General features: G+C 43.5%; 1 protein-coding gene across 2 annotated transcripts in view; it reads right to left on the bottom strand.

Annotated features, from left to right (window-relative positions):
• Positions 1-2591: 2591 nt before the first annotated feature.
• The window catches only part of LOC308308713 (N-acyl-phosphatidylethanolamine-hydrolyzing phospholipase D-like), a 37509-nt gene continuing 16408 nt past the window's right edge, over positions 2592-23692 (bottom strand). For both annotated transcript variants that reach the window (XM_080754163.1, XM_080754164.1), the window contains exons 3-11: positions 23186-23278; positions 21754-21894; positions 17025-17158; positions 14729-14828; positions 12706-12809; positions 11286-11451; positions 8854-9002; positions 6712-6826; positions 2592-4952 (exon numbers count right to left, since the gene is read on the bottom strand). In XM_080754163.1, the coding sequence (XP_080610289.1) occupies positions 4821-4952; positions 6712-6826; positions 8854-9002; positions 11286-11451; positions 12706-12809; positions 14729-14828; positions 17025-17158; positions 21754-21894; positions 23186-23278 (1134 nt within the window). In that variant the 3' untranslated portion in view covers positions 2592-4820. The remainder of the gene's footprint in view (positions 4953-6711; positions 6827-8853; positions 9003-11285; positions 11452-12705; positions 12810-14728; positions 14829-17024; positions 17159-21753; positions 21895-23185; positions 23279-23692) is intronic.

Below are 23692 nucleotides of genomic sequence, written 5' to 3'. Positions count from 1 at the left end.
TAAATGTGACATATATATATATATATATATATATATAATAAAAAGGAATGCCGACAGCAACTATATATTACGCACTGATGATCAGTGTTCATTATGTTCATTATAACTTCAAATCGTCAAATGAAATTGCTTTCGTCGGTCCATTTGGATTTTTACAATATTATTCCTGACTAATCCTGAGGGAAATCTAAGTCAAGAAGATTCCACACAACCATTTCCAATTCAAGATTTTATTACAACTAAGTCAAATACATCAATCATATAGACAGGGGTTAGCGATCATTGGTCTCTTGTTGTTAAGGGTTGGAATGTTCATTGTCATCATTGTTGCCTGATTAAAACCTTGAGAACTCCAGCTGAACTAAACAGACAACTCTTGATGGCAGAGTCCACTACTAACACCCATTCTGAATCCATTAAAAAAGGAACAAAACATTTTGAAAACGTTGGTACAGAAGTGAACAATGTTTCCTTTAAAGGACCTACACCATGAAATTTCACTTTTTCTATTTTAAAACCTTTTTTTGGGGTCCCACTGGCACCTTCTATCCTCACAAAGTCCTATTTCTGACCATTGTGTCTTTCTCTGTTTTTGGGAAGGCAGAGTTGAAAAGCTTTCCACGGGTTCTCAGAACAGTGCTGTTCTGAGAGTTGACGCATGTGACGTCACACGCGTCTCCTATCGCTGTCCCACCCCCGGTTTTCCCCTCCCTGTCGCCGGCTTGAGAGAGCTTCACAGCCCGCCTCTTCTGTCAATGTTCGCGGCTAGAGTGAGTAAAACACCCCGGTCCTTATACCCGGCTATATAACAGCCTATAAACCAGGCTATATTCTTTTCTTCACTGCATACTACGTATCTCTCACGGTAGAACAATGTTTTTTGGCGATAATGAACCATCTGCGCTGCAGTTGAAAACGCTCCAACCAGGAGGAGAGGAGTGGGTCGAGCGACCAGACTGAGCGTAGTTGCCCGACGTTAGGTGCACCGTCTCGGGTTGCGCTCGCGGGCCGCTCGCGGGGCGCCCCGCGATCCCCGGAGCTCGCGTGGCGACCGAGCCGGGCTCGCGTGGCGAGCGAGCGGCCCGCGAGCGCAGCCCGAGACGGTGCACCTAACGTCGGGCAACTACGCTCGGTCTGGTCGCTCGACCGGCTCCTCTTCCTCCTGGTTGGAGCGTTTTCATCTGCACCGCAGATGGTACATTATCGCCATAATAAATAAATAAATGGGCTGTTAAATTTCATTCATTTTTATACATTATACATAAATACAATGCGGGTGGGGTTGATTGTCTAATGTAGATTAACGTTCTCTAATGTGTGGTCTAGCAACGGTCGCCCTGTGTCATTTGACAGTAGGCTTATATCATACAACATAGGCCTACAGTAGGCTGTCATTCAATGTTATATGAGATACTTCAATGGTTTCCAGTGGAAATAAGCTTAGTCTTTTCATGGATCTCCTTTTAGTAGACCTTGTACCAGTGAACTGTACCGTCATGAAACTGTACCTTTTCCTATGCAAACTTCTAATAAAGTCTTCAATCAATCAATAATCAGAGCTGCAACATTATCCTATTTTTAATTGGCCCAATATATTTGTTGTCAACGTTGGAGAGGAGAGGAAAAAACCCCACTAGATGCGCCACTGAGCAAACAAAGGCCGTTTTGGTATTGCAGCTTGAAGGCCTAATAATAGCACAGCTAGTAGAAAGAAAAGGAATGGTCAGAGTGTGTGTTTGAGGGTTAAGACCTGTCTAAGACTCAATTTTGAGCATATATTTATACAAAAAATATAGTTTTAAAAGCATGGTGTAGGCCCTTTAATGGGAGTAAACGTTCAATGTGACATCTAAAACCCATTCATGGTCTCGATGGCAGGTTAGAACACAAAATGTCATTCAGGCTTCAGGTTCCCCTGGGTTCACATCAGTGAGGACCTGAGCAGGTCACACCACCGCAGGTTTCAGTTGAATTCCTGGTGGTCAAACAATGGCTTTTCTGCACAGCAGGCCGAAGCCTGATTTGAGTTGTGTGCGGGTGTCGTTTCAGATAGGCTATATCAGGGGTCTTCAACGTTTTCAGACCAAGGACCCCTTAGTTGAGAGAGAGATGAAGCAGGGACCCCCACAACCTGTTCATAGATTCCATATAGTTTCATTGTTTGACAGCACAATTATCAGCGCATTTTGGATTTGTGTCAATTTGTGTTTTCAGATACGTATTTAACCACTTGAACCGTCAATACTTAAAGGGCCACTTCACCTCTGGGACAACCCTATCTTATTTTATTGTTGTTTGGGACACGATCAACACAATCCTGAGAATTTTTTGTGTTCAATCTGTTTTTTGAGATATTTTAGCATGTACTAGTGATGCATTTTGCATCATATGATGCAAAACGCATCACTGGTGATGCAAAATGCATCACTAGTCATGCTGAAATACTAAAATATCTAAAAACACAGATTGAACACAAAAAACAACTCAGGATTGTGTTGATCGTGTCCCAAACAACAATAAAATAAGATAGGGTTGTCCCAGAGGTGAAGTGGCCCTTTAAGTTGACATTTCACTCTGTACTTTGTCTGCTCTTTTTCCCCTCTACGCCAAACGTCTTTGCCGAAAATAGCCAATCGACAAGCTCACAGCTTTTTGGATAAAGTTCTCCGGATATGGATGCGAGGGTTCAAGTGAAAAACAAGTTTCTATCACAGAAAGATTTGGAGGACCCCCTGTAGTAACTCTGAGGACCCCCTAGGGGTCCCGGACCCCCTGTTGAAGACCCCTGGGCTATATTGTTGCTGTCGGGCAGATAATTATAATTATCTCAATATTTTATCTTTTTGTGTTTTTCATAAATTAACGCCCTACTTGATCATACTCAATCAACTGTAGAGGCTGGAGATGGGTCTCCTCGTGGGGCACGGCAACAAATGGCTGCCAAAGACCGTGATAGGTGGAGGAACATTATGATGGGTCTCCTCGTGGGGCACGGCAACAAATGGCTGCCAAAGACCGTGATAGGTGGAGGAACATTATCTATGCCAGTGGTCCTTCGTGGGGCACGGCACAACTGGCTGCCAAAGACCGTGATAGGTGGAGGAACATTATCTATGCCAGTGGTCCAAAGACCGTGATAGGTGGAGGAACATTATCTATGCCAGTGGTCCTTCATGGGGCACGGCAACAAATGGCTGCCAAAGACCGTGATAGGTGGAGGAACATTATCTATGCCAGTGGTCTTCAAACCTTTTCAGGCTGTGCCCCCAAAATAATCATATTTTAACTGGGGACCCCCATCCTTCACAGACATTTGGAATTGTAGGAATTGGCATTACATTCAGTTTGTCTTGATCTGTTCCATTGTGAAAATAGCCGATCTACATGCTCACAACGCCTCGCAACACTGCTATCTTCACAATTTCTGACTCTAATATTTGGCAATTTGAGCAATATGTTGGACCAGAGGTACTAAAACTGAAAATGTCTTTGAAGTCCTTAGATTGTCACTTGCAGATACCATGTATACTGTATGTTGGTCTGTTTACTTTTGAGTGAGAAAACAAGGTTAACATTTAGCTAAACATCTGGGGACCCCCCAAAATTATTTGGGGACCACAGGTTGAGAACCACTGATCTATGCCATATGGGCTTATGGGGCGAATAGCATAAGTAAGTGAGTGATCATACTACAGCATCACACAGAAGTAGCAGATCTACAAGCTCGAAACGGCGCCTTTTGAGCTTGTCCATCAGCTACTTTTGCTGTTCTTGCTGAACTCGAATTCTGAAACGTTAACTTGTTTCGGATATAGAGGTCTTCGGGTGGGTCCGAGATCCGAAATTTTCCGGGAACCGACCCGGTCCGAGCCGGGTGCCGGGTCCATTCACAAGCAGTGACCTCGGTACCGGGTCGGAGCCGCCACCGTAAAATTGGACCCGTGTAGACCTCTATTTGGACATCCACCAGACAGAGATGACATACAAGCTTATACTGTAGATCGCCTATTTTCAGTGTGCCACACCCTTGCACAACTACGTACGTAAACATCAGGCTTAAAAAGATGTTGGGCATGGACTCTAGCATGCTCTGCAACTTACTGAAAATATAAATCACCTTGAACCTTCGACTGAATTCTGCCCCGGTGTTTTACACAGTAAAACATCATAAACACATAAACGCTGTAACATTTACAGTGAGCGTTATCCAACTTTTTTGGGGGGGGTGGCTGATGGCTCCTGCAACCAATGCAGGAGCCATCAGTGAAAGTCACCGCTCAACGTTTGCTTCGACAACACCACGGTCTGCGCCGTTGTCGGCTGAACGGAATAATTCTTTGATTGAATCACAAATGACTTTTGTGCTTTTAGTCGAAGCACACAAGCCAAGCAGCTGGTTTTAGAATGCAGAATTTGATTCTATAATCGCTACTATTTTAAGCATAACCGTTTCCCCCATAAATCTTTCTAAAAAAAGAAAATATTTGGCAACTGCCACTTTAATACTGCACTCGACTGCATTATGAAACTTGACAAAGTTGATAAAACACAACATTTGAACAAAAAGTGTATAGGAAACTCAGTATCTTAGATCACACACCGGTATACTGTAGATCCGTTCTACCCTGTCTCCCTCTCAGCTTTCTAAAGTGTCTTTCTGGTCAGGAACACAAAGAATGAAACCTGACCACTATGATGATGAAACATTCATAGAGTTGGGAGTCCGTCGGCGTGCGACACAGTGATGTCATCAGCGGAAGACCTCCCGTCCCTCTGATGATGTCATCAGCGGAAGACCTCCCGTCCCTCTGATGATGTCATCAGTGGAGGACGTCCTTGTGCGGTGACGTCAGCAGGCGCGTCTCCCCGTGGGTCAAAGTGAAGAAGATGTCGGGAGGCAAGTTCTTCTTCTCCAACGCCTCTTTCAGACGGAGAGGAGGATCCAGGTAGGGCTGTGTGTGTGGGATTCACAGAGGAAGATGTGGGGAGGTAGGGGAGGGATAGAGAGAGGAAAAGTTGAATGAGAGGTAGAAAGGGTAGAGGGGTTGATGGAGAGAAGTTGTGGAGAAAGAGACGGCGTCAAAAGGCATTCTTGACAGTGTATTTGCCAGTGAAGTAAGTGCCATGAATTCCCCCCCCCCCCCCCCCTCCCCCTAAAACATGATTATCAGGTATTATGATTATACTAGGAGGAAGAGTTTTTGCAAAAATGTGTACAGAAAGAGTTAAAATTACGTTTGTATGTCGCCACACCCACCAGTTCATTAAATATGCCTGGTTGTCATTGTGGGTGGTGACCCAGCTGAAGTTAGCCACACCCACATGTATTGGGTGAAAGGGGAAAAAGGGGAGGGGATGATTATCTCCAGATAGAGTGATGTCACTCTATCTGTGTTTTTGGATTTGACCCACAAGGTGGCAGCCTCGAGAAAGAAATCCAAAATGCAAAGGGAATTCAAAATGTACTTGAGCAAAAGTACAGAAGTATACAATAAAAGTATAAGGTATAAAAGTACTCATGATGCAGAATGTCCCATTTCAAGTTTTCAAACGTATACAAATCTTTAGAAAATAGCAGATTTACAAGCTCACAAACGCAGAGCTTGTAAGCTTGTAGATCGGCTATTTTCAAATGGCCGAAATATATAGAAGTGGTTAATGTATGTTTTGTAATAATAATCAATCTACAAAGTAACTAGTAACTAAAGTTTTCTAATGAATGTAATGGAGTAAAAGTACAATATTTGGATCCGAGATATAACGGAGAAGAAGTGAAAGTATTGTTAATTGGAAACAATCAAGTAAAGTACAAACACCTCAAAATTGTATTTAAATTAATAAATTACTTTAAAACACTGGTATTTGGTTATTGCGACCGCCAGGAAGCATTTAGTATGAGAACGCCGAGCCTATGTCTGTCTGTCAGTCACGCTAATCAACAATTGCTCAGTCAGCTGCGTCTTTTTGGGGGCAGAGGCGGTTACCGCTGTGCTAGCGACAGGTGGATTACGTTACCGCTGTTCATCGCCTCAAAAACGCCATGGTCGTTGGCCAAAGACACACAGTTTGTGCCGTATTTAGAAGCTCTGACCTGGTGGTCGCCACTCGCCACTTCCGTGTTACTTGTGTATTATTTTTTACAGTATATCCAGAGGCGTCACAAGGGGTAGGAAAGTGGGACTGAGTTACCAGGGCCCAAGGTGGAGGGGCCCTAGTAACTTTAGCTATTGAAAAATAGCAGATATACAAGCTCACAGCGCGGCACCGAGTGCCGCGCTGCGAGCTTGTAGATCTGCTATTTTTGAAAAGTCGTGAACATGTGCGCAAATCTTTGAATATATGTATTTTTTAAGTGAACATTTGTAACTCAAATTTTGCTTCTGGGGGGTCCCTGGAACTAAATATTTTGAGATGGGGGGTCCTTCACATGAAAAAGTTTGAGCATCACTGACATGGAAACATAGGTTTCTTGGCACACATTTTCACGATTTTTCAAAAATAGCAGATCTACAAGCTCGCAGCACGGCACTCGGTGCCGCGCTGTGAGCTTGTATATCTGCTATTTTTCAATATTTAACATTCATGGGGGGCCCGCAGTGAATCCTTGTACCCAGGGCCCAGAATTTGGTGTGACGCCCCTGAGTATATCACACTGCTTTTGTGCTCCTATCGCGCACGCACACACACACACACACACACACACACAGTTACCTCATATGCAAGGGCGAATGTTCCCCAGTGAATGGCTACAGAGTGTTTAGCCTGTACGTCTATGTGGATCTGAACAGCTTCTTCCGGATCCACATGCTGTCCACGCATTACATCCCTGCAAGGAGCGCGCACGCACGCACACACACACACACACACACACACACACACACACACACACACACACACACACACACACACACACACACACACACACACACACACACACACTATTATATTATATTATATTATTATTATATATAATCCATTGCAAGCATTTGTTTTGCACGAAAAACATTCCTTGGGCAAGAAATGGCCCCTCAAAACGATGGTTTAGTGATTTTCACAGTCTTTTGGGGTCCGTTTTTAGCCCAAGGAATGTTTTTCATGCAAAACAAATGCTTGCAATGGATTCAGAATAATTAAAAACCCCTAGTTTGACCCCTCACATCCCACTTAAAGGAGATTTTTTGGGAGTCATTTTTTCCTTTATAGTGTAGTGTATAGTAAGTGAAGGTAGGTAGGTCGTTTTCAAAACTTTCCCCTGATGGGATTCCTTGGGACTTTTTTTCCCTCACTAAGGACATATTGAGGATACAAAATCAGTTGAGTTTGCTACTATTGCAATTTGTTTTAGGTTTTTTCATATAACGACTGGACTATTAGGGTTCCAACTCCAATAGGTAGTGTGTAGAGTACTGGCCCCTTTCTACACACATTTTTCGCCTTTCCATTAGCGACATCATGATGCGCTCGAAGAATGAGACAGAAGGCGGAGCTAGACTAGCTCACAGCACGTTCGTTTCTATTGAACGGTGCCGTCGGCGTTGCAAAGGTTTGGAGGGCTCTAGTTGCTTTTTAGTAGCCCCGCCTTTCTTTTTTTTTTTTTTCTCTTATAATTTTTATCCCACGATTTTGTAACCCATTTTTTCACCCAGTGCCAATTGCCTATGTAATCCTGGGCTCTGCTCTCCCTCTGCCGCGCCTGGGGAGACAACGGACTGACCTACTGCTTCCTTCTATGCATGAGGAGTCCAAGTTGCTTCTTTTCACCTGACAGTGGGGATTTCCCTGGTTTGGACGTAGCACATGGAAGGAACACGTTATTCCAACCAGTTCCTTTCCCCTCCATCAGGCGCCCCGGCTGGCCAGGGGGAGGCATTATTGAGACCAGGATTACCTAGGAGACACGGGGAGAACATGCAAACTCCACACAGAAAGGCCCTATCGCCAACCCCACCTAGGGTGTGGGTGCTGATGACGCGGAGGGATGAACACGCCCCCAGTACCCACAGCATCCCCCGGCAGGAATCGAACCCCGGACCTTCTAGCTGTGAGGCGAAGCGCTAACCACTGCGCCCCCGTGCCCCGCCTTTCTTATCCGCTAGTTGTGGGCAGAAGAGAAGAGCGGTTCGACAATGTGGTCTGAATTGTCCCTCCACACCATACATGGGCATGGGCAACTGGCGGCCCGGGGGCCACATGCGGCCCTCACCTTCACTTAATGCGGCCCGCAGGTTAATATCTGAATACTGATATATTATTGATTTCAGCTGTTACGATTCCAAACATGCAGATATGACCCGCTTTAATTACTTCAGTCTATATTAGTAGCTTAATGACTAGTACTAGTCTTTTTTTATGCACAATGTATTTGTATTTAAGTTCATAAAGTTAACATAAAAACATATAAATGCATTGGAAATTAAATAAAAGTTTAACATTTCAGGATTCCAATTCAAAAATAGCAAAAAAAAGAATTCGGGATTCCAATTCAGAAATAGCAAAAATAGCAGATCTACAAGCTCAAAAGGCGTTGTTCTTGAGCTTGTAGATCGGCAATTTTTGACTGTATATGCATTGTGGCCCTCTGGAGCGGGTGTGAAAATATAGTGGCCCTCTCCATCATCAAAGTTGCCCACCCCTGCTCCACACTATGGTGTTCTATTGGGCTATTTGAGGGGTTCTCAACCCACAGGTTGACCCACAGGTTGAGAACCACTGGTGTAGAGCAGAGGTGAGACTATAGCTGAGCTGATGCCACGTATGGGGTATATGGTGTGTGTGTGTGTGTGTGTGTGTGTGTGTGTGTGTGTGTGTGTGTGTGTGTGTGTGTGTGTGTGTGTGTGTGTGTGTGTGTGAGACCTGGGCAGGTAGGCTCCGATAGGGATGGCAGCCAGGTTGAAGGGTCCAAAGCGCCTCCCGATCTCCAGGAAGGAGGAACAGTATCCGGTATCGCCAGCGAAGAAGAAGCGGTGGACCGGACCCAACACTGACCAGCTCCCCCACAGAGACTGACCACACAAAAGAAACCCAAGTTCAGGAGCCCATTATCTATATGTGTCCCAGCATAGCAGAGGGGCAGTCATTTCGGAAAGCACAGCTTTAAGCTGGTTGCACACTTCTGCGTTTTACGTTGCGAAATGCGTTTTTCAGGGCAAGGAGAGAGAGAGAAATAGAGAGAGCAAGGGACCGAGTGGTGCGCGAAACGGGCGGCAGTGTGCAAACGTGACTGACATAACGTGAGGTTGATTTTTTTATTCACCCGCTCCAAAATTCACCCCGATATTCGGCCCGAAAAACGCAGCAGTGTGCAACCACCTTTAGACCAGCCCTGAAATTACTTTTTTTTTCTTTTTTCTAAAATGTGATAAAGCCACAAAAGCATTTCATAAATATCAGGCTACATTTCACTTAAACGCCAGAGCTTAACTCTGCATGTAAATAAGACTTTTTTTAATTAATGTGAAGAGAAACCTCACATTTTGCAGGTTACATTTTATCTAAAAGGCTGAATTTCTCAGATCTAGTATTTCTGCATGGCATAACTCTATAAGCTTTATCTACAAAACTGTTTGGTCAATCTTCACAACCAATATATAATTTTGGAGCTATGATTCCGAGCTTTCAAATGAAATGCAAAAATGAAAATTAAAGAAATTTCAATGACTAGCCCTCAGCTGTGTTCGGTCACATATATTGGGCTCATTATCTATATATACAGTATATATATATGTATACACTTGCAATTTCTTTATTTGTATTTATTTTACTTTATTTATTTTCATTTATATATCATGATTATAGATATTTGTAATATCTATAATCATTTTCCTCTACAGGTTTTTTTCTTTTTGAGCGGTGGTTACACCGTCTCCTATACGTGGCCGTGTGTGTATGCGTGCGTGTGTGTGTGTGTGTGTGTGTGCGTGTGTGTCTGTATGTAGCCTGCAGGCCTGCAGTACCTTTTATGACCACACATGTTAAGGGAGGGGCGCTGTTGTTCAGGCCAGGCCAGACCAGGCACACACACACACACACACACACACACACGCACGCACACACACACAGGGGGGAAGGGGGGGAAGGGGGGGGTGGGGGGGGGGGAAACCACCGCTCTGATTTTTTCTAGTATTGTCGTTATTGCTGTTACTATTATTTTTACTTGTGTGTGTGTGTGTGTGTATGTTCATATTGTCTGTTTGTCCGGCCTTGTAGGGGAGGGGTGGATGGGAGAAAATATAAAAACAAGAGATGTTTTTCATTTCTATTTTTCTATCCTTGTAACCCAAACCTGTCTCTTTGAATAAAATATGTAAAAAAGAAAAAAGCTTTGTCAGCTTTAAAAGAAAGAAAGAATGAAAATGAATCGATCAAATTTCTGATTTATTTTTGTGCCTACAGTATCTAGTATAGAACACCGATCACAGATTTCTAAGTCCAGGAGTAAGTGCACTGGTATCAAAACATGTTCATAACGTTGTTGTTTTGATAGGGAAAAAAAAAAGCTGGACTGGATCTACGGATCTGGATCCAGATCTTCAAAAAGTTAAATAAACAGCAAGTTGACAGTTGTATTAAAAAAAAAAAAAAAAAAACAGTACAGGGTTCTATACTCAGAATCAGCTCTGTTTGTGTTCGTTTATAGGCTAAAAGAGAGCCTCCAGAGTGGTTTTGCCAATTTCTAATCAAGAAAAATAAATAAACCCCATTCTAAAGCCCTTTGCACACAGGACAGTTGCGTTTTTTTCGTTTGCGGCATGAATAAAACGCATTGGATTTGGTGTGCAAGGCTGTGCGGAATCGGCGCTGCGGATCCAAAAAGGAGTCATAAAAGGAGTGATGAGTTTTTTACCGCATGCGACAAGACGCACGAATCGAACTGGTTTCGATCGAGAAAAAAACGCACGGCGGCAGCCACTCGTCGCACGGCTAATTCGGAGCCGGTGTGCATGAGGTCATAGAGAATCATTGTTTTCTTTTCAAAAAATTATATTGTCCGTTGTATCCGTGCGGTTAAACGCGCCTGTGTGCAAAGGGCTTTACTTTGAGTCACGTTCTATCCACGACTTTCCAACGCCCCATAGTGCATTGCGCAGACGCTGTACCGAGCTTCCGGCGCCGCAGCCGAGTGTGATTTACAAGCTCACAACAGGCTGCATCTGCGACGCGACGTGAGCTTGTATGTCTGCTGTTAAACCGGAGGTGTGGTCCAAACAGGTCCAAATAATCTCCAGTAAACTCCCGCGGAAACAGGTGGATAAAGTCAATTCTACAAAGAAAATAATAATGGCCACCTTATTGTCGTCCAGTGCGTTGCGTTTGCTCCAGTGCTGAGCAGGGGTGCAGACAAACGTGACGTCATCGTGACCCGGCACACAGTTCTCCTCCCACCAGTCAAGTTCCATGACATTCTCACAGCCCGCCTTCGCCAACCAATCCATCAGACCCATGGGTACAAACCTAACACACACACACACACACACACACACACACACACACACACACACACACACACACACACACACACACACACACACACACACACACACACACACACACACACACACACACACACACACACACACAATATATTTAAATCACTTGTGGGGACATTACATAGACTTCCATTAATTTTTATGCAAGTCCTGTGGCCTTACCCTAACCTCTATCCCTAAACCTAACCCCTAACCCTAACCGTTGTTGTCCCCACACTGTCAGAGGTCCCCTGCAGGTGACTGTGTGAACATGCGTTTAGTCCCCAGAAGTATAGCTAGACAAACTCTCACGCACGCACGCACGCACGCACGCACGCACGCACGCACGCAAACAAACAAACAAACAAACAAACAAACAAACAAACAAACAAACAAACAAACAAACAAACAAACAAACAAACAAACAAACAAACAAACAAACAAACAAACAAACAAACAAACAAACAAACAAACACACACACACACACACACACACACACACACACACACACACACACACACACACACACACACACACACACACACACACACACACACACACACACACACACACACACACACACACACACACACACACACACACACACACACACACACACACACACACACACACACACACACACACACACACACTTCTATTACTATATTTACTATACTTTATTGACATTTGAACCTCAACTCGAAAGCCTGAGTTATCCTTAGACACGTGCAGTTTTCATGAACCGAATAAAGCCAATCTACAAGCTCTACACGGCACTCTGTGAGCTTGTAGATTGGCTATTTTCACAAATAAGTACTCCCCCGAACCCTGACCCTGTAATATTTTACTAATTGTAGGCTTAACTCTAAAAACAAATTACCCATAAAATATAATCTTTCTTTTGAGAACCAGGGAAAACTTCAAATTACTACTATATTTGTGGGGAGTGTAGCTATAAAAGTCCCCCATCCACGCATCCACACGCATACACACACACACACACACACACACACACACACACACACACACACACACACACACACACACACACACACACACACACACACACACACACACACACACACACACACACACACACACACACACACACACACACACACACGATATAAACTCTCATACTGCTTCCGCTACAAGGGGTGGACGCTAGACACGTTTGAAAGATACTACACGCATGATTCTATAAAACAATAAACATCTCTCGCTCCATGCCTCCATTACCAGCGCAGGTCCCCTCCAAAGCGAGAGTTCAGACTCGCCACTGTCCCTGCATCCAGGTGGTCATAATGAGAGTGACTGATCAGAACAGCGTCGATCCTGGGGAGCTGGAGGAGACAGGACAGCAGAGGATTGATTTGGGTTTTCAAAGTGGGTGACGGGGCACCCTGGGGTGCCGTGACGGCAGTCCAGGGGTGCCGCGAGATCATTTGATAATATTTGGAATTTATGGACAAATGGACAAAATATTTAGTATCATTTTAAACTTGAAGTACAAAGTTATTTTCAGTCAGTTTTAACCAAAATGGCTATTATCTCAACGTTTTCCTCGCAACATAATCACTAAAATATCGTCACTGTCGGGCAGAAACCTTGTATCTCCAAGTTTGAAATGTGTACGTTTTTTGGTAAAGCAAAGCCCTGCTTCATCATACAAGACTGTCGCACAAATCTAGTGAAAACAGCCGATCTGCTTGTAGATCTGCTGTTTTCACTAGTTTAGTACATTTTATAGATGATAAATACAAAACGAACGGTTTTGGACACACAAGGTTTCCCCCCGACAACGACAATATACTAAGGTGCTGGGAGTGAAAATTATAATGTAGGGGTGCCTCGGATTAAAAAAATGTTTATGGGGTGCCCTGAGACAAAAAAGTTTGGGAACCCCTGGTCCAGAGCATGTCATAATCATAGACTGTAAAATAAATATGGACGATGCGAAGCCATTGGTTTCTATGCGGCAAAAATTGTGCTTTTTTGTCCCTTGTATGGGTGTCGCCATCATTGTTTGAATGGTACCCCAGGAATCATAAGGAATGCTACTGTATTGGCTGCCAACGGTCACGTGCAACCACAGGGATACATGGGAGAATGTGGTGTTGAGCCTCCCGAAATATAGCACACGAAGAAGAACACAGCCAGCTGGTATCAGTTTAGTTGGCCACGTCCCCCGCAACTTTATCATCAATTTTAACATAAATGGGACCATATTTGCACAAAACGCATATCATGGTAATTGAAAGGCAGTTTTTCACTAGCGACAGGAACCATAAAGTATTTATGACGATGTTTATTAAGGTTAGAAAATCAAAGAGGAAAATGAATGGGGTCCAGTGGAGAACAAATCTTTTTGGTACCTCGCGGGGGGAAAACAGCGCAACTAGCGGCCAATCATGGGATCTTTCTCTTCCGGGAAAGCTTCATGAATAATCCAGGCAACAACACCCCTGGTCATCATAATGCAGCTGTTTAGATGCCTCAATAAAATGATACAGTGTGCACATCGAAAAACAATTGATTGGAAAACAATCTGTGATACAGTATGTCTTAACCAACATAAATGGTGTTTGTTCACAAGCTGGTCCAACCGGCTGCCATAGACTTCAATGTATTTCAACTAACTTCCGTTTAAAGGTTTTGGCTCCCATGCATGTCAATGGCAGTGGTGTAAAGTAACTAAGTACATTTACTTAAGTAATGTACTTAAGTACACTTTTGAGCTATTTGTACTTTACTTGAGTAGTTCCAATTTCCAATACTTTTACTTCTACTGCACTACATCTCGGTTCCAAATATTGTACTTTTACTCCACTACAATTTTTGAAAACTTAAGTTACTAGTTACTTTGCAGATATAAATTATAATATTATAAAACATGCATGGACCACTTTAGCCCTATTTCATAAGTTGGCTATTTGAAAATAGCAGATCTACAAGCTCACAACGCGTCGCAATGCGACGCGTTGTGAGCTTGTAGATCTACTATTTTCAAACATTTAGTACTTTTACTTTTGGTACTTTAAGTACATTTTGATGCCAATACTTTCATACTTTTAATCAAGTACATTTTGAATTCTGGACTTTTACTTGTAACAGAGTACATCTACAGTGCAGTATTGATACTTTTAATCAAGTACAAAATGTGTGTACTTTTTCCACCACTGGTCAATGGCTTCTGCCCAGCCCGTAGGCTGACTGTACCTTCTTCATTATGCATAGCCTTGGGGGTGGTCCCACTACCAACCTGTTGGACGCTGCAGGGTGGTCCACGGTATCGTTTGGGGCCCAGGAACTGTAGCGGCGAGGCCCTCTGGCTGAAGATGGGGTCGGTCAGAATATTCAACCTATGGACATTATAATTATTTATAAAATGGTAAAATGGTAAATGGTGCATTTATATAGCGCTTTTATCCAAAGTGCTTTACAAAGTGCATTACATTCACCCATTCACACACACATTCATACACCGGTGGCGGTGGAAACCATGCAAGGCACCAACCAGCTCACCGGAGGCAACTTTGGGTTCAGTGTCTTGCCCAAGGACACTTCGACATGTAGACAGGAGAAGCTGGGATTTGAACCGCCGACCCATGGAGCATTGGCCAACCCACTCTACCTCCTGAGCTACAGCCGCCCTTTATTACCCGGCTTGATTCTGATTGGTCAGTTGCTGAAATCAGCGGTTTGTTATTTCTGGATAACAGACCGCTCCGCTCTATAACAGACCGCTGCCTAATCAAAGACTCAGAGCACCTGCTGCAGTCAAGCTGCACTGCGTGAATCTTGTGCTGTATCCAACATGTCAGCCATGTAAACACACACACAGCGACATTTAGAACTAAACGTTGCTCTCAAGAATGTTTTTAAAAATATTTTAAGCGAGAAATAGACGACGTAGTATCAGAAAACTGATTCTATCTAATCAGCACTTCCTTGTTTTCCAAGGCGACCGTGTCGCGCTGGGGGGACGCCCAGCGCAACACTTGTGGAACACTTCCAGCTGTCTGTAAACAAGGAAATACTTTGTTTTGTTTTTAGTTTTGAGTCAAATTATTAATTTTATTTAGTAGCCGGGTAATAAGTGGGATAAATACTGGCTCCTTGGGGGTTGTCCATATATAACATCCCTTCGAACTGATAACTGATAACTGGCGCCTCGGGGAGTTATCAGTCCGTCGGAATGTTATATATGGACAACCCCCGCGGAGCCAGTATTTATCCCTTACGTGTTGTGATTCACATGCTGCCATCGTACTGTGTGACAGTATGACATTTGTGATGCTATTTTTGACAAATGTTCGCCCCCAGGATATGAAAAGAGAGAACAGAGATGCACACCCCCAACCCAAGAACATGGATACTAGGCTCCATGAGGTCAGAGGGGAAATGTCGATAAATATTTATATTTGTGATAACTAGCGCTGTATACAGTACTAAGGTTGGATAAATACTCACAATGACCACCACTGTTATATACATTGGGGTCAACTAACCCAGTGTTTCTCAAATGGGGGTACGTGGGGGTACTGCAGGGGGTATTTGAGGAAAAAACTAGAAATGGGATTATGCATTTTAATTATGGTTAATGATAAAACATTGACAGAGTTTGTGTGAACCTGCTCATCTGTACATTTCTAAACCAAATTACATCAATTTGACTAGTAGTACTTTTATTGAATAGAAAGCAATGTTCATTTGCCATTAAGTGTTTTATTTTGAACGTATTGGCATTGGAACTGGACTTTTGATGTCAATGTTGCTGTAGCCAGGGGAAGGGGGTACTTGGCTTCGGAAATCACTATCCACAAGTTTCCGCGGGAGTTTACTGGAGACTATCAGGACCAAACTTCCGGGTTTAACAGCAGACATACAAGCTCACGTCGCGTCGCAGATGCAACCCGTTGTGAGCTTGTAAATCGGCGCCGGAAGCTTGGTACAGACGTCTGTGCAATGCACTATGGGGCGTAGGAAACTCGTGGATAAGGGGGTACTGCAACCAGTGGCGTCAGTTCAGCAAAAGCTAGGGTATGGCAAAGATGGGAGTCCTCATGAAAAAGAGGCATTACATTTGAAATAGCAGATCTACATGCTCGAGGCGTTGTGAGCATGTAGATCGGTTATTTTCACAATGTCTGAATTTTTTTTTAAGGTTTCTTGGGCTGGATATGGCAGCCTGGAATGGTTGTTCAAGTGCAGCTAAACTTGTCATGTTAGTAAACGTGCCACAATTAACAATAATGCATTGCACCTGTGCAGCTGACCTGCGGAACCTGGGAATATATCATTTTGTCAAGATGGGGAGAATACAAGTGTGGAGAATATAATCATAGTACCTTGTTAAAGTGACCATTTTGTAAAATTTTGCATTTGTAGTTATTTTACTGTAATTTAACAACATAATAACCGGCGCAGATAGACAAAGAGACATTCATGGATTTATGTTTAAAAGTGGAACCAGGGTATGGCAGCTGCATACCCCTGCCATACCCAATTGACGCCCCTGACTGCAACCCAAAAAGATGAAGCACCACTGAACTAACCCATCCAGTTCCACCAGTACACAGGCGTGGCCCAGCCAGGTGACCCGGAGACCTGGAGCACCGCTGTTCAGGTCTGATGATGAAGGACCCCGGACAAAATATGGAACTATCACTGGCAGCTCAGAGTCCAGAACCTGGAGAGAGAGAGAGAGAGAGATGTTGTTAGTTAGTTATAATTACTTCTGCACTAGTAGGTTATGTTGCTGTTAAGGCTAGCCTACTACACACACGATATTTGCTCCGATTATGCTCTCGCCGACCATTTTTGGCGCTCGCCGACAAAACCGAGGTTTTGCTTGCGTGTGTGAGAGCCTCTGCGAGAAGACCATTGCGCTGTTCCAGAGCTCGGCGAGAGCTTCCAGAGCGTTTCTGAACATCTGGCCAGCTCTCTGCTCCAACTCGTAGCAAAAACAACAGTAGCAAAAATAGCAGATCTACAATCTCAAAACGCGTCGCAGTAGATCGGCTATTTTTGCTACTCTTCTGGAGATGAGAGGTTTTTGCTCGACAGTAACAATATGCAACGTGGCCCTCTGGAGCAGTTGTTTTTGACAGCAAATATTGATTTAGTTTTAGTCATAGTCTTTTGAATGAAATGTAATTTAATTTTAGTCATAATTTAGTCACCTGAAAAGTTTTAGTTTTAGTCTAATTTTAGTCAACTAAATATATCTACAGTTGATTTAGTCAACTGTATTTTGGCAGGCCTTGATGGCATCATAATGGCTGATTTTACACTTGGTTGCGTGCTGAAAATAGCCGATCTACAAGCTCACAACGCGAACGCGTCGAGCTTGTAGATCTGCTATTTTCAACACGCAACACCTGGGAGCAACCAAACATAAAATGACTCTCTTCAGCACTAGTCCCTCTCTAACGTTTTAGTCTAGTTTTTATTTTGTTGACGAAATTGTCAATATATTTAGTCTTAGTTTTAGTCATCACAGCTTAGATTTTATTTAGTTTTCGTCAATGAAAAAAAATGCAGTCAACAAACATTTTTCGTCATAGTTTTAGTCGACAAAATCAACACTGCTCTGGAGTGAGTGTGGAGATATAGTGGCCCTCTCCATCATCAAAGCTGCCCACCCCTGAGTTATGTAGTTGCAGGTACCTCTGCACTAGAAGGTATGTTGCTGTGGTTCTTGTTACCTCTGCACTAGAAGGTATGTTGCTGTGGTTCTTGTTACCTCTGCACTAGAAGGTATGTTGCTGTGGTTCTTGTTACCTCTGCACTAGAAGGTATGTTGCTGTGGTTCTTGTTACCTCTGCACTAGAAGGTATGTTGCTGTGGTTCTTGTTACCTCTGCACTAGAAGGTATGTTGCTGTGGTTCTTGTTACCTCTGCACTAGAAGGTATGTTGCTGTGGTTCTTGTTACCTCTGCACTAGAAGGTATGTTGCTGTGGTTCTAGTTACCTCTGCACTAGAAGGTATGTTGCTGTGGTTCTTGTTACCTCTGCACTAGAAGGTATGTTGCTGTGGTTCTTGTTACCTCTGCACTAGAAGGTATGTTGCTGTGGTTCTTGTTACCTCTGCACTAGAAGGTATGTTGCTGTGGTTCTTGTTACCTCTGCACTAGAAGGTATGTTGCTGTGGTTCTTGTTACCTCTGCACTAGAAGGTATGTTGCTGTGGTTCTAGTTACCTCTGCACTAGAAGGTATGTTGCTGTGGTTCTTGTTACCTCTGCACTAGAAGGTATGTTGCTGTGGTTCTTGTTACCTCTGCACTAGAAGGTATGTTGCTGTGGTTCTTGTTACCTCTGCACTAGAAGGTATGTTGCTGTGGTTCTAGTTACCTCTACACTAGAAGTTATGTTGCTGTGGTTCTTGTTACCTCTGCACTAGAAGGTATGTTGCTGTGGTTCTAGTTACCTCTACACTAGAAGGTATGTTGCTGTGGTTCTAGTTACCTCTACACTAGAAGGTATGTTGCTGTGGTTCTAGTTACCTCTACACTAGAAGGTATGTTGCTGTGGTTCTTGTTACCTCTGCACTAGAGGGTATGTTGCTGTGGTTCTAGTTACCTCTACATTAGAAGGTATGTTGCTGTGGTTCTTGTTACCTCTGCACTAGAAGGTATGTTGCTGTGGTTCTTGTTACCTCTGCACTAGAAGGTATGTTGCTGTGGTTCTAGTTACCTCTGCACTAGAAGGTGTGTTGCTGTGGTTCTAGTTACCTCTGCACTAGAAGGTATGTTGCTGTGGTTCTTGTTACCTCTGCACTAGAAGGTATGTTGCTGTGGTTCTAGTTACCTCTACACTAGAAGGTATGTTGCTGTGGTTCTAGTTACCTCTACACTAGAAGGTATGTTGCTGTGGTTCTAGTTACCTCTACACTAGAAGGTATGTTGCTGTGGTTCTTGTTACCTCTGCACTAGAGGGTATGTTGCTGTGGTTCTAGTTACCTCTACATTAGAAGGTATGTTGCTGTGGTTCTTGTTACCTCTGCACTAGAAGGTATGTTGCTGTGGTTCTAGTTACCTCTGCACTAGAAGGTGTGTTGCTGTGGTTCTAGTTACCTCTGCACTAGAAGGTATGTTGCTGTGGTTCTTGTTACCTCTGCACTAGAAGGTATGTTGCTGTGGTTCTTGTTACCTCTGCACTAGAAGGTATGTTGCTGTGGTTCTTGTTACCTCTGCACTAGAAGGTATGTTGCTGTGGTTCTAGTTACCTCTGCACTAGAAGGTATGTTGCTGTGGTTCTAGTTACCTCTGCACTAGAAGGTATAATGTTGCTGTGGTTCTTGTTACCTCTGCACTAGAAGGTATGTTGCTGTGGTTCTTGTTACCTCTGCACTAGAAGGTATGTTGCTGTGGTTCTTGTTACCTCTGCACTAGAAGGTATGTTGCTGTGGTTCTTGTTACCTCTGCACTAGAAGGTATGTTGCTGTGGTTCTTGTTACCTCTGCACTAGAAGGTATGTTGCTGTGGTTCTTGTTACCTCTGCACTAGAAGGTATGTTGCTGTGGTTCTTGTTACCTCTGCACTAGAAGGTATGTTGCTGTGGTTCTAGTTACCTCTACATTAGAAGGTGTGTTGCTGTGGTTCTAGTTACCTCTACATTAGAAGGTGTGTTGCTGTGGTTCTTGTTACCTCTGCACTAGAAGGTATGTTGCTGTGGTTCTTGTTACCTCTGCACTAGAAGGTATGTTGCTGTGGTTCTTGTTACCTCTGCACTAGAAGGTATGTTGCTGTGGTTCTAGTTACCTCTACATTAGAAGGTGTGTTGCTGTGGTTCTAGTTACCTCTACATTAGAAGGTGTGTTGCTGTGGTTCTAGTTACCTCTACATTAGAAGGTGTGTTGCTGTGGTTCTAGTTACCTCTGCACTAGAAGGTATGTTGCTGTGGTTCTTGTTACCTCTGCACTAGAAGGTATGTTGCTGTGGTTCTTGTTACCTCTGCACTAGAAGGTATATGTTGCTGTGGTTCTTGTTACCTCTGCACTAGAAGGTATGTTGCTGTGGTTCTTGTTACCTCTGCACTAGAAGGTATGTTGCTGTGGTTCTTGTTACCTCTGCACTAGAAGGTATGTTGCTGTGGTTCTTGTTACCTCTGCACTAGAAGGTATGTTGCTGTGGTTCTTGTTACCTCTGCACTAGAAGGTATGTTGCTGTGGTTCTTGTTACCTCTGCACTAGAAGGTATGTTGCTGTGGTTCTTGTTACCTCTGCACTAGAAGGTATGTTGCTGTGGTTCTTGTTACCTCTGCACTAGAAGGTATGTTGCTGTGGTTCTTGTTACCTCTACACTAGAAGGTATGTTGCTGTGGTTCTTGTTACCTCTGCACTAGAAGGTATGTTGCTGTGGTTCTTGTTACCTCTGCACTAGAAGGTATGTTGCTGTGGTTCTTGTTACCTCTGCACTAGAAGGTATGTTGCTGTGGTTCTTGTTACCTCTGCACTAGAAGGTATGTTGCTGTGGTTCTTGTTACCTCTGCACTAGAAGGTATGTTGCTGTGGTTCTTGTTACCTCTGCACTAGAAGGTATGTTGCTGTGGTTCTTGTTACCTCTACACTAGAAGGTATGTTGCTGTGGTTCTAGTTACCTCTGCACTAGAAGGTATGTTGCTGTGGTTCTAGTTACCTCTGCACTAGAAGGTATGTTGCTGTGGTTCTTGTTACCTCTGCACTAGAAGGTATGTTGCTGTGGTTCTAGTTACCTCTGCACTAGAAGGTATGTTGCTGTGGTTCTTGTTACCTCTGCACTAGAAGGTATGTTGCTGTGGTTCTTGTTACCTCTGCACTAGAAGGTATGTTGCTGTGGTTCTAGTTACCTCTGCACTAGAAGGTATGTTGCTGTGGTTCTTGTTACCTCTACACTAGAAGGTATGTTGCTGTGGTTCTTGTTACCTCTGCACTAGAAGGTATGTTGCTGTGGTTCTTGTTACCTCTGCACTAGAAGGTATGTTGCTGTGGTTCTTGTTACCTCTACACTAGAAGGTGTGTTGCTGTGGTTCTTGTTACCTCTGCACTAGAAGGTATGTTGCTGTGGTTCTTGTTACCTCTACACTAGAAGGTATGTTGCTGTGGTTCTTGTTACCTCTGCACTAGAAGGTATGTTGCTGTGGTTCTTGTTACCTCTACACTAGAAGGTATGTTGCTGTGGTTCTAGTTACCTCTGCACTAGAAGGTATGTTGCTGTGGTTCTTGTTACCTCTACACTAGAAGGTATGTTGCTGTGGTTCTTGTTACCTCTGCACTAGAAGGTATGTTGCTGTGGTTCTAGTTACCTCTGCACTAGAAGGTATGTTGCTGTGGTTCTTGTCCAGCAGCATGAAGCGCAGCAGAGTGCTGTAGGAGGGGAATGTCCACGTGGGCCAAGGGTTGGACCAGCGGCCATGCTTGTCCCGACACGACCTCGTCACCTCCTCCTGCCAGCGCAACATAGAATTAATTTAGAACGGGTACACATTATTGTGTGTCATTATTTTGTGCTTTAACTATTGAAAAATAGCAGATATACAAGCTCACAGCACGGCACGCGAGCTTGTAGATCTGCTATTTTTGAAAAATTGTGAAAATTAGAATTTTGACCCAATTCTATAAGTGTCTTTTGAATCCTCCTAAGGTTTTTTTGAAAAACCTATGTTTCTATGTCAGCAATCTGGCCAGCCATCGTCAAAGAAAAGGTCCTTTTCACTTAACTGGAAGCTCAGTTAGTCTGTTCTTGAGAGACTACTATGTCTATGTCAGTGGTTCTCAAACCTTTTCATGTGAAGGACCCCCCAAACTGATATTTATTTGGCCACGGACCCCCATCTCAAAATATCTAGTTCCAGGGACCACCCAGAAGTTACAAACGTTCGCTTTAAAAATAAATTTATTCAAAAATGTGCACACATTTTCACAACTTTTTCAAAAAATAGCAGATCTACAAGCTCGCAGCGCGGCACTCGGTGCCGCGCTGTGAGCCTGTATATCTGCTATTTTTCAATAGTTAAAGCATTCAATAATTCTAGGCCTAAATGGGTTGAATCAATAAAATATTGCATTCAAAATGTATTCAATATGAGAAGAGGAGGTAATGTGATGAGGGGAGATGCATGAGAGGAGATGAAAAGGATTTTTATTACCCGGCTTGGTTGAATGCTTGATTCTGATTGGTCGAGCGCTGAAATCAGCGGTGAATTATGAGCGTATAATGACCGCTCCGCTCTATAATTCACCGCTGCCTAATCAAAGGCTCAGAGCAGCTGCTGTATTCAGGCTGCGCTGTGTGTTTTTAGTGCCGTATCCAACATGTCAGCCATGTAAACAAACACACAGCGACATTTACAACCAAACGTTGCTCTGAAGAATGTCTTTAAAAACATTTGAAGCAAGAAATAGACGACGCAGTAACAGAAAATGGATTCTATTTGATCAGCACTTCCTTGTTTTCCAAGGCGACCGTGTTGCGCTCGGGGGGACGCACTTTCAGCCGTCTGTAAACAAGGAAATACTTTGTTTTGATTTTAGTTTTGAGTCAAATTATTAATTTTATGTATTAGCCGGGTAATAAGTGCTATAAGGTCTTGCTGCTTGGTCATTATGGCTTATATGGACACTTCGGGCTGATAATTCCCCTCGGCTCCGCCTCGGGGAATTATTACCCCGTCGTGTCCATATAAGCCATAATGACCGCGCAGCAAGACCTTATCGCATACATAATTCTTTCTTTACCTCCAGTCTGTAGTCCATTCTGTAACTCCTGGATGGAGTGGAGAGAGTCGTATTTTCTTCACCCTCTGCTCCACCCAACTCACCAACAGTCACCTACACGCGCACGCACACGCACACACACACACGCACACGCACACACACACACACACACACACACACACAAATATAACAAATGGGTGACAATCACAACAGGAACATGGAAAAACTATTACACCATTAACTCTCCTACTGCCAGATTATTTATTTATTTATTGGGTCTGGTGCCATCAAAAAGCGGCTTACCTTTGCGACGTTATAGTAGATAGATAGACATTTACTTATTTTATTTTATTTATTTATTTTGATTGTGCAATAGTGCACTTTGGTCTGCCAGGCAGCAGAGGGCGGCGTCATGCGAGAATGAATGTGAATTTGCCTGTTATGTGTTGCCTTGCATTCAGACCAGTCACTGGCCACAGAGCCTCACAGCCAGAGAAATCAACAAGGAAGTGAATTGGTCTCCGTTGA

The sequence above is a fragment of the Nannobrachium achirus genome (genome assembly GCF_963921795.1).
Source record: "Nannobrachium achirus genome assembly, chromosome: 23".
In the NCBI taxonomy this organism is placed as follows: domain Eukaryota; kingdom Metazoa; phylum Chordata; class Actinopteri; order Myctophiformes; family Myctophidae; genus Nannobrachium; species Nannobrachium achirus.
Note: the sequence above shows the minus strand (reverse complement) of the source record. Positions and strands in the feature narration are given on the sequence as shown.